Here is a 14,995-nt window from a genome sequence, read left to right on the forward strand (position 1 = left end):
TTCCAATGTTAATAGAATGTGATATTCACCTTCAGCACAAGTGACGGTTTTTTCTTTCTAAAATAAGATACCTTGAGTTCAACGTAAACCGTAAGGTTTAATAAAAGATTTTCTTACTACTACATCGATCCTCTCAATTTCAAAAACGGTGCAGTTTTGCAAGTTATTTATCTTATTTTTTAACCATAAAATGTTCTGCGGATCTCTGCATATTCGCTGATAAGTGTGCTGGAAATAGAGAACCAGTTCTCGAGATATTCAATTAAGTTGTGAAATCCGGATTCTGATAAACTATCTCGCAAAGTAATTTGGTCGCATAGCACTTCTTAAATATCCTCTCAAATTTCTATAATTCCTTAGAAGAGAATAAACAAATAGGCCCATTAGTTAAGTATTTCATGTACACAAGACTTTGTATTTTTAAAAGACAAGTTAGCTTGTTTGGTCTGTCACTATGGTACTGGACCCTACAATATATGCATCCCCACGCGATATGATAATGATAAATTTCTGGACTGCAATAATAGCAGGTCAGTACATTCTCAGAGTTCTAAATCATCACATTTTGAAATGTCGATGGGGGATCTTCCACTAACCCTTCACTCTTCTACGTTATCCGAACTCCATATACCGCTATTAGTTTGATAAATGTCCTCACTTTAATCAATCCTATCAGTGCACAGGCGTTTACTAGAGCATCAATGCAACGGAAATACTTGTCCCTTATATTCCATTTCATTATGTTCTTAAGAAAATAATTAAAAAAAAAAGTTGCAGAGGTTAAGTATATCGATAACCTTTTCTATTTGTATCTGTGAAATAAATAAATAAATGAGGAAAATGGAACGCAAATCAACCACTCGAAAAAAACGAAGGTTTGATATATGACTTTCAAAGAACGAGAGAGAGAGAGAGAGAGTAGGGGGGGGGGGGAATTCGACCTACTAATCGAGGTCGAATGAAAGTAGTTCGTTTTCTCTAAACAGAGGTCGAATAATGCAGGATAGTTTATAAAGTACCATTTTATATGCTCAGCGTTCAGATTCAACGCAGTCGAGATAAATCCTTCTCGAAGACATGGAGTCATTTCAAAACAGCGATTTTACGGGAAAGACAGTCAAGTACAAAGATATTTACGTAATGTCAAAAATGCCGAACATCGCTCAAGAACTAACAGCAGTTCTTCCATTTGGAGTAAAAGTGAAGAAAGTGGAACCCAAAGGTAATTTTACGTTTCTTTACGCATCCGGTTATTTACGAAAGTGTTATTTTGCAAATAGGAAGTTTGCAGTTCTAAATGAGGTAGTTCACCAATTAGCAAATAGCTCTCTTTTACGAATACAGTTGACCCTTGAACAACGCAGGGGTTAGGGCAGTGTTTCTCAACGTGGGGCAATTTGAATATTTTCGGGGGCAATTATAAAATGTACATGTACGTATTTATACATATTTATATTATACTTTTTCAGAACTTGGCTGACTATTATGCTAGAGGGGGGCATCAAAATCTTTGAGATGTTGAGGTGGGGCATGATCCAAAAAACGTTGAGAAACACGGGGTTAGGGGCACCGACCTCCCGTGTTGTTCCAAAATCAGCGTATAACTTTTGACTCCCCAAAAACTTAACTACTAAGAGCCTACTATTGACCAGAAGCCTTACCGATAATATAAACAGTCGATTAACACATACATTCTAAGCTGCATATATTGTATTCTTATAATAAAGTAAGCTAGAGAAAGAAAATGTTATTAAAGAAAATCATAAGTGAAAATACATTTACAGTACTCTACTAATTTATCGATACTGTAAGTTTACGTCGTCTGTTTACTAGACATTGTAGATGTTATACGTATTACTAATACTATACATTAAAAATGAAAGATAATGCGAAAAAAGAAATCCATGTTTATTTACTGGTATAACGACTCATGCATTGATAACGAAGAAGCAGCAATGTGATTGCTTATGTTAGCCTACTGCAATCGAATAAAATAAAATTCGTTATTTTATTTTATTTTATGCTAATTAATTAATTTACCTTCGAAAGAATCTACATGGTATTATGATAATTATGCTTAATTATCATAATATCGTGTAGATTCTTTCGAAGTTATGTATTAAGAAATCATTATGATTTCAAGTTTATGCGTATATTGAATTGAATTCCATTTATATAGGGAGTTTCGTAATCCCGCTTGGTATGATGGGAAGCCGGTTACGCAACTTTATGTGGTTCGAGAGAAAACTGTCCTTTAGCCAAAATAACTAAAACAATGCACAAGTTAACCAATAGGAAACAAAACATACATTCGAAGGCTGTAGACCACACATACAAGTCTGTGAAGTGAACTAGAAGAGAGTGAACGAATAAATCAGTAGCAGAAATATTCAAACTGAAGATATGAGAAACATAACATTCTTAATATGAGAAAAAAAGCAATGTAATTTTGAGTTAATTTAGCAGTCACTTAAACGAAATTAAGCAGAACATGTTTTTGCAGTGAAAATTGTTGAAAAAGAGGTCAGTAGAGCGTTACTAATGCACACTATCTTTTCAAAAATATACATAACCCTTCTTAGTAGTGGTTACGGCTCTGTTCATTGCAGCTATGACTCATAGATATGAAAGGAAGCACACTGTCTTACAGTCTTCATTAACAGTAAACTGAGCCCCGTTGAAGAGCTCAGACTTTCGATGGTATCTTACGACGTCACTTTTGTAGCAACTCAGTTCGAAAAATTTCTTCCCTGCTGCAGCTATCGCAATCAACTGAAAGCGGTGTTGTGCGAAGTGGAAACACCTAGGATCAACAGCAGCACAATCACGACCTGGTAGGCCACAAAAAGCAAAATGTGGAATTTCTGAGTGCTGAAGTGAGAGCTGTAAAAAACGACCTGTCCTCAGGTGGAACACTTGCTACCGAGTTGCGAAATGCCACTGCTAGATATCCAATTTGATGGGTTTCTACCATATATAAGAGCAAATCTGGAATAAAATTGTGGATAGAAATCGATTATTGATGTGTTAGTTATGGCTGTTATCATGGTATCCTATGATTTTCCCCTACATTCGGTCAGTGATGGACATGATTTCAAAGCTACTAGGTCAACAGGTATTAAGTTGTCTTCTTCCCAAACAAGATTTCCAGTGTCCTTAGACTACCAAAAGATTCCCATCCTCTACTTAAGAACCCCGACATTTACAAAATTATTATTGTAAACACCAACAGTATTATTATTATTTCGTGACACCTCCAAGGAGACCAAAGACTCATCGAGGGAGGGCACCTACTCTATCACCGTCTTCATCATCTACACCAACACATACTGCCCACCACCACCACTAGTATTTTTTGTCTATAAATTGCGTGTGTTCTGAAGGCCGATTTGTCTTTATGAAAAACCCGAGTTTGTTGAGAAAAAAGCCTGCTACCGCCGTATGAGATCGATTAACTCACCTTCAATTGAAAAAAGTCCATATAAAGATCCGTCCCGTTACGACGAGAATCGAACTTAGGCCTTTTCTAATCGAAGGGTACGCAATTGGAAGAACGACGTACCGTCGTTCTTCCAATTGCGCCACGGACGACGAATTCTTAAAATAACTGCCTGGAACGCGTGGTGACGCACGTGACCACGTGCAACACCACGGACGTAATCTCCCAAGTAAAAGGTGTTAGCTATTTTTTTTAAAAAAAATTTCAATCTTTGATTAAAAATGCAGCCAAAAGCTTGGTAATCAATACAATTACTGTATTTACATTTCTCCATTTCTCCAAATCAGTTAAGAGCGTCAGTAGCCTAATGAGAGGTTCTATGGAACATTTTGCATTAAAAAGAACCTGAGTTCACGTCTCATCATTACCAAAGAAATCTTATGGCCTTTTTCAATTGAATTTAAGTTAGTCCATCTCATGGAGGAAGTAGGATATTTTCCTCCCTGAAACTTGGGTTTTCTTCCCTCATGAAAGCAAATCGGCCAGAGAACACACGCAATATGCAAACAGTAATACTATTCGTGGTAGGTACACAGCGGTATTAGTTGTGGATAGTGGTATCATGTTTTAAAGGAGAACTGAATGATGTAAACAGCAGGTTGTGCGGAGTTAAGTGCTCTAATGCAATTAGTCCTTGGACCCTTTCCAGGTTTAAAATAATCAATAATAATAATAATAATAATAATAGTGCCTGTATAGTTCTGTAGAATAGATATTTGAATCTACAGCTGCTCTAGGCCATCAAAGAAAGACTCGTGAGTTTGATTTCAGTTGCCAATTAAGTACATGAACTTTTACTAAACCTTTATGGAGCTATCTCCCAAGTAAATTAATTTTTGGAATGGCCTGTGATCATTTTTCTTCAAAAGACTCGGATTTTCAATCCCACCATCTTAAATAAAATAATCCACAGAACTCACGCTATTACAAACGATAATATGCGTGTTAGGATCTGGAGTCACAAGATGGTGGCAGTTTCTGTCATTCTCTTCTCCCTCTCGTAAAATCCCCATTCATTGAGAGTTTGGACTGAATATCTATAAGTCCAAGGACTCCTTGGTAGTGTCACGTAATAATAATAATAATAATAATAATAATAATAATATTTTTTTTATTCTTCTCGCAAATATTTACATATGTACAATGATCATCTATTCAGTATATTATTTTACACGGTTCAGCACTTTATGCTACATATAATGAGATTTAAATTGTAATAATGTTAACAGTTTTTTTTTTAATATAACAATCATAATAATAATTTACAATTATATTGTTCAGAGTTACATAAGTTGTATAATATTACATGTTGTGGTTTACTATTTTTTTTTTTCAAGTTTGAAAAGGTGTGATTATACAAGAGTATTTACACATGCAATCTGAATATTATGTGTCCTTATTTTCACAAACATACGGTGTAAACTCATGATTTACTTTTAAAATATTTTTTTTTTACATTACATACATTTGTTACAATTATTATATACATTACATTCATTTGTTTACATATGATACATTACTTACATTTGTTTACATGTGATATTTACATTACGTACATTGGTTTACATATAATACATACATTGGTTTTCTTGTGATACGTACATTACATGCATTTCGTTACATATGATACATCTTGGATGAGAACATTTTTTTTTTCCTTTCATCCTCGAAGCTTAAATGTAAGCTTATCTAAGGATGACACCAGTTGGTTATTATGTATTGTTTTTTTTGTTTTTTTTTTGCTGTGTTAGGATGCTACGGAATCTATGATTGAGAAATTCGCTCGCGCGCACGCGCACCCCCCCCCCCCCCACACACACACAATAAATTGGAATGTACTGATGCGTCGCTGAACTGGAAGCCTGAGCGAATATATTGTGTTTCATTAAGTTTGTATGGTATTTTGGGTGCGTGTTTCTTGCTTATAGTATGTCCTTAGAGCTCTTTTCAGGCTATTGTAGTTTGTAAGGTTTCTGTATTCAAAATGTAATTTGTTTATCATGTCTGGGATGTAGAAGTTTCGCGTGGCCTTTCCGTAATGATTATTGTATTTATATGTGATATAATTAGTAGTCTGAGGTCTTGTTATGTATGTATTTCTAACTGTCCTGTAGTTGGCATCGAAATAATGTTTTAGCAAGGCTGCATAGTGACATAAATGTTTTCCTGTCAGTATTTTGTGTTCTGCCATTGCAATGTTTATAAGGTCGTGATTTTCTCTTTGTTCCCAAAAGATCAGTTTTGTCATTTTATACTGTAGCGACATTAATCTATTTAATTTGTAGGGTGCACAGAAAGCATACGTTGTTATAGCGTATCTTAGTATATTTTGGCATAGTGCTTTGTATATTAGTGTTTTCAGGCGTATGGGAACTATGTCTTTTAATCTGTAGAGTTTGCCAGTTATTGTTCGGAGTTTGTTGTGTAGATGGTTTATGTGGCTATTCCAGTTCATATCTGCATCGAGGTAAATTCCAAGGTATCGTATTGTTTCAACCTGAGTGATTGTAGTGGTTTTGCTGTCCTGTGTGTTTTTTGTGTTGGAAAGTGGATGTTGGATGGTTATATATTTGTTATCAACTGGTCGAGTCAGTGGATTTCTGAATATCATTAATTTTGTCTTTTCTGAGTTTAGATGTATGGAGTTTTTCGTGAGCCAGTCTATGATCAGATTTATATCATGTTGCATATTTGTTTGGGCTATGCTTGCGTTATTATGGATGGATATTATTGCTGTATCGTCTGCGTACTGGAACATCTTACCTTTGAGTGGTAACTGATTAATATCGTGCGTGTAAATGTTGAATAGAGTTGGGGAGAGTACAGCTCCCTGTGGCACTCCACAGGTTACTGGTAGCTCTCTGCTTCGGTTTGATCCGATACGTGTGATATGCTTTCTATTTTGGAGGTAGTTTGTAAACCACCTGTGAAGAGGCCCGTCTATTCCAACATGCCTCAGCTTTTCTAACAAGGTTTGATGTGTAAGTGTATCGAATGCTTTGGTTAGATCTATAAAGACTACCATGGCTATTTTGTTTTTGTCTAAGGCGGTATTAATTACGTCTGTAAAGTCTTCCAAGAGAGATGTTGTTCCCTGATTTTTCTGAAAACCATATTGTGTTTTGGGGATAATATTAAAGATCTCAGTGTATGCTGTGAGTTTCTTCAGTATGATCCGCTCCATAATTTGATTGATAATTGGTAATGTTGCTATGGGTCTGTAATTGCTGATTAAATTTCTTTTTCCTTGTTTGTATATGGGTGTAATTATGGCGGTCTTTAGCATACTTGGTATTTGTCCTGTTTTAAATATTTTATTTATTAGTTTTAGTAGGATAGGACTTAAACTAGTTGCATGTTGCTTTATATCTTTAGGTCTGATACCATCTATTCCTGGGCCTTTGTCTGGTTTGATTTGATGTATTGCTGAGAGAAGTTCTGCTTCTTTTATGGTTGGGAACCATAATATCTGTTTTGATCGCGGTCCAAGTGGAGGGTCTCGTTTTGTGATTGGGGGAATATTTCTGTGAAGTTCTTAGATGGAGTCTGCAAAGTATTGGCTAAAGTCATTTGCTAGTTGTTGGATAGGTTTTGCGTCTTTCATGAAGCTGTGTTTTATGGTTTCGGAGGCAGTGGTGTTGGGAACAGAATCTAGCATCTCATTAATCAGATGCCAGGTTTATTTCATGTTGTTTTGTGCGGAGGTTAGTTTGTCTCTGTAGTAGCTTCTTTTTTCATTTCTGATTTGTGTTGTAAGGCGATTCCTTGTTATCTTATATTCAGTTTTTAAAGTTGTGTTATTTGGATATCGCTTTAATTCTTTCCATAAAACGTCCTTTCTGTGTATTTCTAGGATTAAGTTTTGTGTTATCCAAGGATTTTGTGCTGTTTTTGATCGAATTCGGACTTTCTTTGTAGCGTTCTTATATATTTCCTCCAGTGTGAGTTTAATGTTGTTGTATAAGATATCTGCTGAATCTGATGCCAGGTGTTCCCAGTCTGTTTTTCTTATTTCGTGGTTGACTATTTCTTCGTCTATTATTGTTTTCTGTCGTTTTTCTTCTGTGGGACATTGCATGGGTATTGTCTTGGTGTGCAGGTTTAGAGCGGTGAAGTAATGGTCTGCTACTTTGCACTTTATGACAGATGCAGTGTAACTATTTGGTGATGCTCGGACGTTTATATGGTCTAGACAGGAGGCAGTAATAATATTTCCGAATATTTCTTCTCTAGTACATGATGTTATTGTTGGTATTAGATTGTACATGGATAGTGTGTCTAGGTATTGTACAGTGTTGTTCTGGTTTTCATTTGCAATATTTATGTTTATGTCGCCAATTATCATTAGGTGTTCGGTTGAGCATATTTCTTGGCTTGGAAGCCAGGAATTGAGTTCGTGTAAGAATTTTATCATGTTTAGGTTTGGTGGCCTGTAAATAGCATTTAGTATTATGGGATGCTGTGTATTCGTGGTATTAATGATTTCGAGGCAGAGGGTTTCAGCATGCTCAAACTGATAGGCCATTTCTTTTGCTATTAATTTTTGTTTCATAAATATTAGTGTTCCACCCCCCTCTTATATAATAATAATAATAATAATAGTAATAATAATAATAATAATAGTAATAATAAATCCGCTAACGCCTTTTTATTCCCGTATAGGGTGTAGGCGAGGCCTTTAGCCCTATCTAACTTTTGGAGACTGAGTGGGCAGTTCAATCTCCACTGGTATCCAATCAGCAACAGCTGGCCCAAGGCTGTCACTAATTAAGTGACACGCAGTGAAGAGAATGGCTGAACAAGTGCTGCCATCTCGTGGTCCCTAACCCTAACACAATATATTTAATGTCTGAAATAGTGTGGGTTCTACGGTCGATTTGCTTGAGTTTACGGGACGAAAAACCCGATTTTTAGGTAGAAAAAAATCCGCTTGCCTGTTTCAGAGATAACAACAACAACAACAATAATAATAATAATAATAAAGACTACAACTCAAAAAATCGACTGTGGAATACAACAACACTGATTTTCACACAGTATTAGGATTAGAAAGACAGTATGGGGCATTTATCTGTTGTATCCTTTTGAACGCTTGTTTATGCACACTGATCTTCATGGAGTGACAAAAGGTAAAGATCAACAGATTTTCGAAGGATTGTATGCTATGTCTGGAAATTCACATTTTGGGGGGGATCGAAAATGTTTAAGATTTAGTTATTTATTACTTCCATTTCGTATATTGTGATATCTTAAATAGAGACTCTCGAAGTTATAAATACTCTCATTTGCAGACATTAACTAAGAAAATTCGGAGATCCACTTTTTCTAGGGATTTTTTCAGCCGGTTTTACTGAGTTAATTGATTTCTAGCATAGACAGTTTAGGGATTTTTCTTGAAACTCGGAATTTTATCTTTGCATCTCGGATATTATTATCATGAAAGTCACTGTAGTACAGAAAACATTCTCATGCTAGGGTTTTGTATCACAAGATGACAGCAGCTGTTTGCTTACTCTAGCCAGTGGTTTTAAAATCATCAGCATTCACGAGCTCAGCTTTTAACTAATTCAGAAACATTGGTGATGTGGAGGATTGACCATGTGCCTCTCCACTTTTTTTTAAAAAAATTAGTTAAGACTGCAAGAACCCTACCTCCTCCTTTTGGGGATTAAATGACATAAAATAAATAAATAAAAATAAATCGTCGAACGATGCTTCTTCCAAAAGGAAGTAAATAAATTCCTTTATCCCAGACTAACTCTTAGAAGATCAGTGGGAAACCGTTTACCACCTTTTTCATCCGTGACAACTCAAACAAGGGCTATTTAAATAAGGTAGTATTCATAGGAGAGTTTATGATAGACAGTTGAAGCCATTTCTTTGTTTAAACTCCTAAAATATATTTTATGCCTGAACAGTGCGTGTTCTAAGGTCAATTTTGCATGTGCCAGAGGCTGACTAACTCAGGAACTGGCACTTTAAAATATAAACGGATTTATTAGCGGATTTATTTATTAAATTTAATTACATAATTTGGACGTACAGAAAATCTATACTGTGTGACTTCAAACAATCCAGAAACGAAAATAACATTTCTAGAATATCAGACATATTCATAATAATTTGAATATATTTTGTGATATCTTCTTAATCCCAGAATTGAAACGAAAAATCGTTATTGTTCTTTAAATCATATATTTAAGGAAATCTAGATTGTAAATTTCATAAATTTTGATTTTCACGACGAAAATCGAACTTAACTCACCCTTCATCTGAAAATCGAAACGACAATCGGATTCAGGCTTTTTCCAATCGAAGGGTGCAGTGAGCCGTCGTTCTTTCAATTGCGCCACGGAGGCGCTGAAGTTTTAAAGTTATATTTTCCGAGGGTGAAAACAGAGCTTTCCTGGGCAAAAGTTTGACTAATTCAGAAACAGGCTTGAATAAAGCCTAGAAACAATTCTGGAAGAACTGTTGCAAGGATTTATTTATTTTATTTTTCTATCTTATCTTTGAATTAAAGACTTAAAAGAAGAAGAATACTTTAATTTTGCTGATCAAGGGTCATTCAAGTCACAATGAGATTATTTACTAAGGGTTTTCCCTCAGGTTATTCGCTCATGCATTTCGAAAATGGAAATATTTTCTTAGTAAGAATTCCATTTTTCAGTTTATAAAATCAAAGCAACAGCATATGGCATCCATCATGTATTAAAATCATAAAAATAATATGTTTAAAAAACTACTCATACAAACAATTTAGTTATTAATTTAATTTTGTAAAAATAATTTTTAAGTGATAATAAAAATGAAATAATAATAAAAAAATAATAAATCCTGTATTGCCTTTTTAGACGCAAAAACTCTCATGATGGCTGCAGCAAACTGTTATTGAAAGAACTCTACAGTATCCTGGTATTTCCGTAGAAATCCTACAAATCTGCCAGACTGTATTTCTTTTTCTTCTTCTTCTTCTTCTTCTTCTTCTTCTTCTAGCTTTACAACTCTTTATGAGTTTTAGCTGGCAAAACAATTTTTAGCCATTCTTTTCTTTTCTATGCAATCTTCTTCCAATTCTTAACATTTAGAGTTGTAAGATCTTTTTGTACATCGTCAAACCTTTTTTCCTTTGTCCTAATGGTTTCCATTCAAATATTTTTTTAACTCCTCTATCTTTTCCATTCTTTCTATGTATATATATATCTTACTGCATCTTCACCATTAGTTAGTTGTTCAAGTTCATTATTTGTTCTCATTCTCCATATCCCATTTTCTTCTTTTATTGGTCCATATATCTTCCGTACTATTTTTCTTTCAAAGATTCTCAGTCTACGTCTTTTTGTGTTAATGGCCACGTTTCACATCCATGTGTTGTTACAAGTCTTATAATTGCTTTATAAAGTTTTAATTTAGAATTACGATTAAGAATATTACTACTCATTAACTTTTTATAAATATAATAACACTTATTTCCAGCCATGATTCTACTATTCGTTTCTTCGGATATATTACTGTTTGTTGTTATGAATGAACCTAAATATTTAAAACTCTCTACAACTTAGAACTGTATTCACCAATATTATATCTTGTAATGTTTTTACTTATTGTCTTTCCACATTGCATCTGTTTAGTCTTCTGTTCGTTAATTTGTAATCCAACTTCTTTGGCGTTTCTATTAAGTTCTTCAAATTTCTCTTCTAAATCTTTTATTATTGTTAAATCGTCTGCATATGCACATATTTGTATTAATTTATTATTAATAAATCCTCTCATATTTAACTTTCTTATAATTGCTTCAAGTACCAAATTAAATAAACTTGCTGAAAGTTCATCTCCTTGTCTTCTGTCAGATTATTACAAAAGATGAATTTTAAAAGAGAAACCCCCTATATCCCCCCCCCCCCAGAAGAACGACGGAACATTGCTACGTTTAATCGGAGAAAATTTGATTCTCATCATGATAAAATGAATCTTTAGATGGACTTTTTTTCAATTAAGTTAGCCAATCTCATTCGGAGGTGGTACTGATTTTTGGACATTATTTACCGCTTGTTGACCCGAAGAAACGAGCTTCTATAAGATTTCATCGAACATGCAGAATTAGGGGAGTGATAATCAGTAAATTAGTTTCAATTTGTTTTAACAAGGTATTGATCTGCATTTAGGGAAAAATGTGGATCAATCCCTAATTTACGCGCATTATAGAAGCTGCTCCTTCTCTGGGTTAGTAGGTAGAAAATAATGTCCAGGCTTTTTAGATTATTATTATTGCATAGATCTCAAAGGAATTCAAGCACTTATCACGGGAGGTCACTCCACTCTACGGATTCACTCCACCGATTCTATTACTTTTTCTACGGGCAATAACGCTCTCTCCACCATCCATACATACCGCTATATAGCACCACCAATGGTATATATTGCACATGGAGGAAATCTTTTCTTGGTGTGCTACATAATAATAATAAATTTACTTTAATCCTATATCCAGGTGGATTAAACTAAATTTATTATAGTGCAACCAAGTGCAAAAAAAACTTCTAGCATCTTTCTTACATAATAATAACAATAACACAGGCCTGCAAAATCGAGTCATGAAAAGTTGTCTAGAAACTATTAACCAGTGGTGGCCCATACATAAGCACTGCAGCACCCCCAAGGAAAAAAATGAAAAAAAATGTGTTTGTGTTTTATTATTATTATTATTATTATTATTATTATTATTATTATTATTAAATCTAGTCGCCGACTAGAGGAAATTTTTCTAAGCCTTTTTTTCGACTGGTTCCCGAGTTAGTCGATCTCTGGCACGGGCTACCGGATTTTTTCTCCCGGAAACTCGGGTTTTTCGTCCCGTAAACTCAAGAAAATCGACCTTCGAACCCACACTATTTTCAGACATTAAAAATATTGTGTTAAGGTTAGAGACCACGAGACGGCGGCACTAGCTTGCCGCCTTCTTCACTGCGTACCGATGAATCAGTGATAGCCTTGGGACAGCTATCTCTCTGATTGGCTACCAGTGGAGATTGAACAGCCCACTCAGTCTCCAAAAGTTAGATAGGGTATAAAGGCCTCGCCTACTCCCTATACGGGAACAGATAGGAGTTAGCTGATGATTTATTATTATTATTATTATTATTATGTGACACCTCCAGGGAGTCCAGAGACTCATCGAGGGAGAGTGTGCCAACACTATCGAACGATATGACCCCTTCCAACTACTAACAGCGCTCAAACTTGATTAAGTTTTTGCGAGCGATTAGTAGCAGAGGCGTTACCATATCTTTATAAATAATAACAATGCTTACAACATTATATAAATGCAGTCTTCTTCTTCTTCTGCAGCTTCTCCCACTTAAGTGGGGTCACTGTTTATTATGAGTCTCCTCCACAACTTCCTGTCTTGAGCTGTCACCACATCCAAGTTCTTCATCTTCAAGTCCTCTACTACCAGCTCCCTCCATCTCTTCTTTGGCCGCCCACGCTTCCGCCTTCCTTGCACATCCATCTGCATGACCCTTCTTCCCACATATTCGTCCTCCCTCCTCATCACATGACCAAACCATCTCAACCTTGCCTCTTGTATTTTCGCTCCTAAGTTCGTAACTTTCACTGTTCCCCTGACATAGTCATTTCTCAGATGATCCTTTCTGGTCACACCGCACATCCACCTAAGCATTCTCATCTCTGCTACTTCCATCCTGCTAATGTTATTTTTCCTCAGGGCCACAGTTTCTATAGCATATGTCATAGCTGGCCTCAATACTGTCCTATAAATTTTGCCTTTCAGATTGATCGGCACCCTCTTATCACATAACACTCCGGCCATCTCCCTCCAGTTACTCCAACCTGCTTGTATCCTGCATCCCACTTCCTTCTCACCTCCTCCATCTTCTTCCACTGTCGAACCTAAGTATCTAAAGTCTCTCACCTTCCTGATGACATTTCCTTCCAGCTCCAGGTCTGCCACCTGGCCACCGCCCACTGCGCAACACATATACTCTGTCTTACTTCTGCTCAGTCTCATACCTCTCTCTTCCAGTACTTTTCTCCATCTTTCCAGTTTAGTTTCCGCTTCTTCTCTTGAATCTACACACAGCAAGATGTCATCCGCATACAACATTGTCCAAGGTGCATCTTCTCTCACCTCCTCTGTTACCACCTCCATCACAATATTAAACAGAAACGGACTTAATGCTGACCCTTGATGCAAGCTAACTGTTACTTGAAAACTTTCTGTCTGTCCCAAACAGGTCCGAACACTTGTCTTCACATTTCTGTACATTTCCTGCACCAACCTGACATATTTCTCCGGCACCTTCTTCTCCCTCAGACACCTCCAGACTTCTTGCCTTGGCACTCTATCATATGCTTTCTCCAGATCAATAAATACCAGATGTAGCTCCCTTTGTTTCTCTCGATATTTTTCCATCATCTGTCGTAACCCAAAGATAGCATCTGTTGTTGATCTACCAGGCATGAAGCCAAATTGTTCCTTTGCAATCTCCACCTCCTCCCTCAATCTACCATCAAGAACCCTTTCTAGGATCTTCATTGTGTGGGACATCAACTTTATTCCTCTGTAATTTTTACAGTCTTGTGCATCCCCTTTACCCTTGTAGATGGGAACAAGAGTACTCTCCCTCCATTCCTCGGGTATATTTTGCTGTTGGCAAACTTTCATGAACAGGTCCCACAGCAGGTCAATTCCCTCTTCCCCCAGTGCCTTCCATGCCTCCACTGGAATTCTGTCGGGGCCCACCGCTTTTCCATTCCTCATCCTCTTCATGGCCTCCGTCACTTCCATTCTACTGATGTTCTGCACCATCCCCTCAGAAGGCTGCCCATCTCCTCTGTGAGTCCTTGCATTTTCCTCATTCAGAAGTCCCTCAAAGTATATTTTCCATCTGTTTCTTATGTCCACATCTCTCCATAATACTCTTCCTTCAGCATCTTTGATTTGCCTCACATGTAAGATGTCCTTAGTTGCTTTATTTCTACATCTCGCTAGTTGGTAAATTTTTCTCTGTCCTTCCTTTGTTTCTAATTGATCATACAGATCTTGATATGCCATGGCCTTCGCATAAATAATAACAATATGACCCCTTCCAACTACTAACAGCGCTCAAACTTGATTAAGTTTTTGCGAGCGATTAGTCGCAGAGGCGTTACCATATCTTTATAAATAATAACAATGCTTACAACATTATATAAATGCAGTACAACAAGTTAAAGGTTATAGCTTATGTTTTGACATTGATTGAATAGTTAATAATTGGAATTGTTCGATTAACGCTTTAGATTACGAAACAAATGCACTGCGATCTAACGCCGATATTCGTTTACTCTTGTCATTGCACGTTACTTATTCCCAACTGTACCTACTCAAACGGCAGTGTATTTTTAGTATGCTTACGCACCTTATTTTTGTGAGATATGAAACATTTACTATTGGTGCATGTTCTTGGTGAACTATTTTTTGTAAATTTTATT

At 36.1% G+C, this 14,995-nt stretch overlaps 1 protein-coding gene across 1 annotated transcript in view; it reads left to right on the forward strand.

Moving 5' to 3' along the window:
* Positions 1–1,077: 1,077 nt before the first annotated feature.
* LOC150101301 (uncharacterized) overlaps positions 1,078–14,995 on the forward strand; it is a 90,655-nt gene continuing 76,737 nt past the window's right edge. Inside the window, exon 1 of the mRNA XM_090400756.1 lies at positions 1,078–1,222. Coding sequence (XP_090256882.1) covers positions 1,078–1,222 — 145 coding nt within the window. The remainder of the gene's footprint in view (positions 1,223–14,995) is intronic.

Source organism: Typopeltis vanoorti, chromosome 11, assembly GCF_054136105.1.
Source record: "Typopeltis vanoorti isolate ZY-2024b chromosome 11, IOZ_Tvanoo_1.0, whole genome shotgun sequence".
NCBI classification, from domain to species: Eukaryota; Metazoa; Arthropoda; class Arachnida; order Uropygi; family Thelyphonidae; genus Typopeltis; species Typopeltis vanoorti.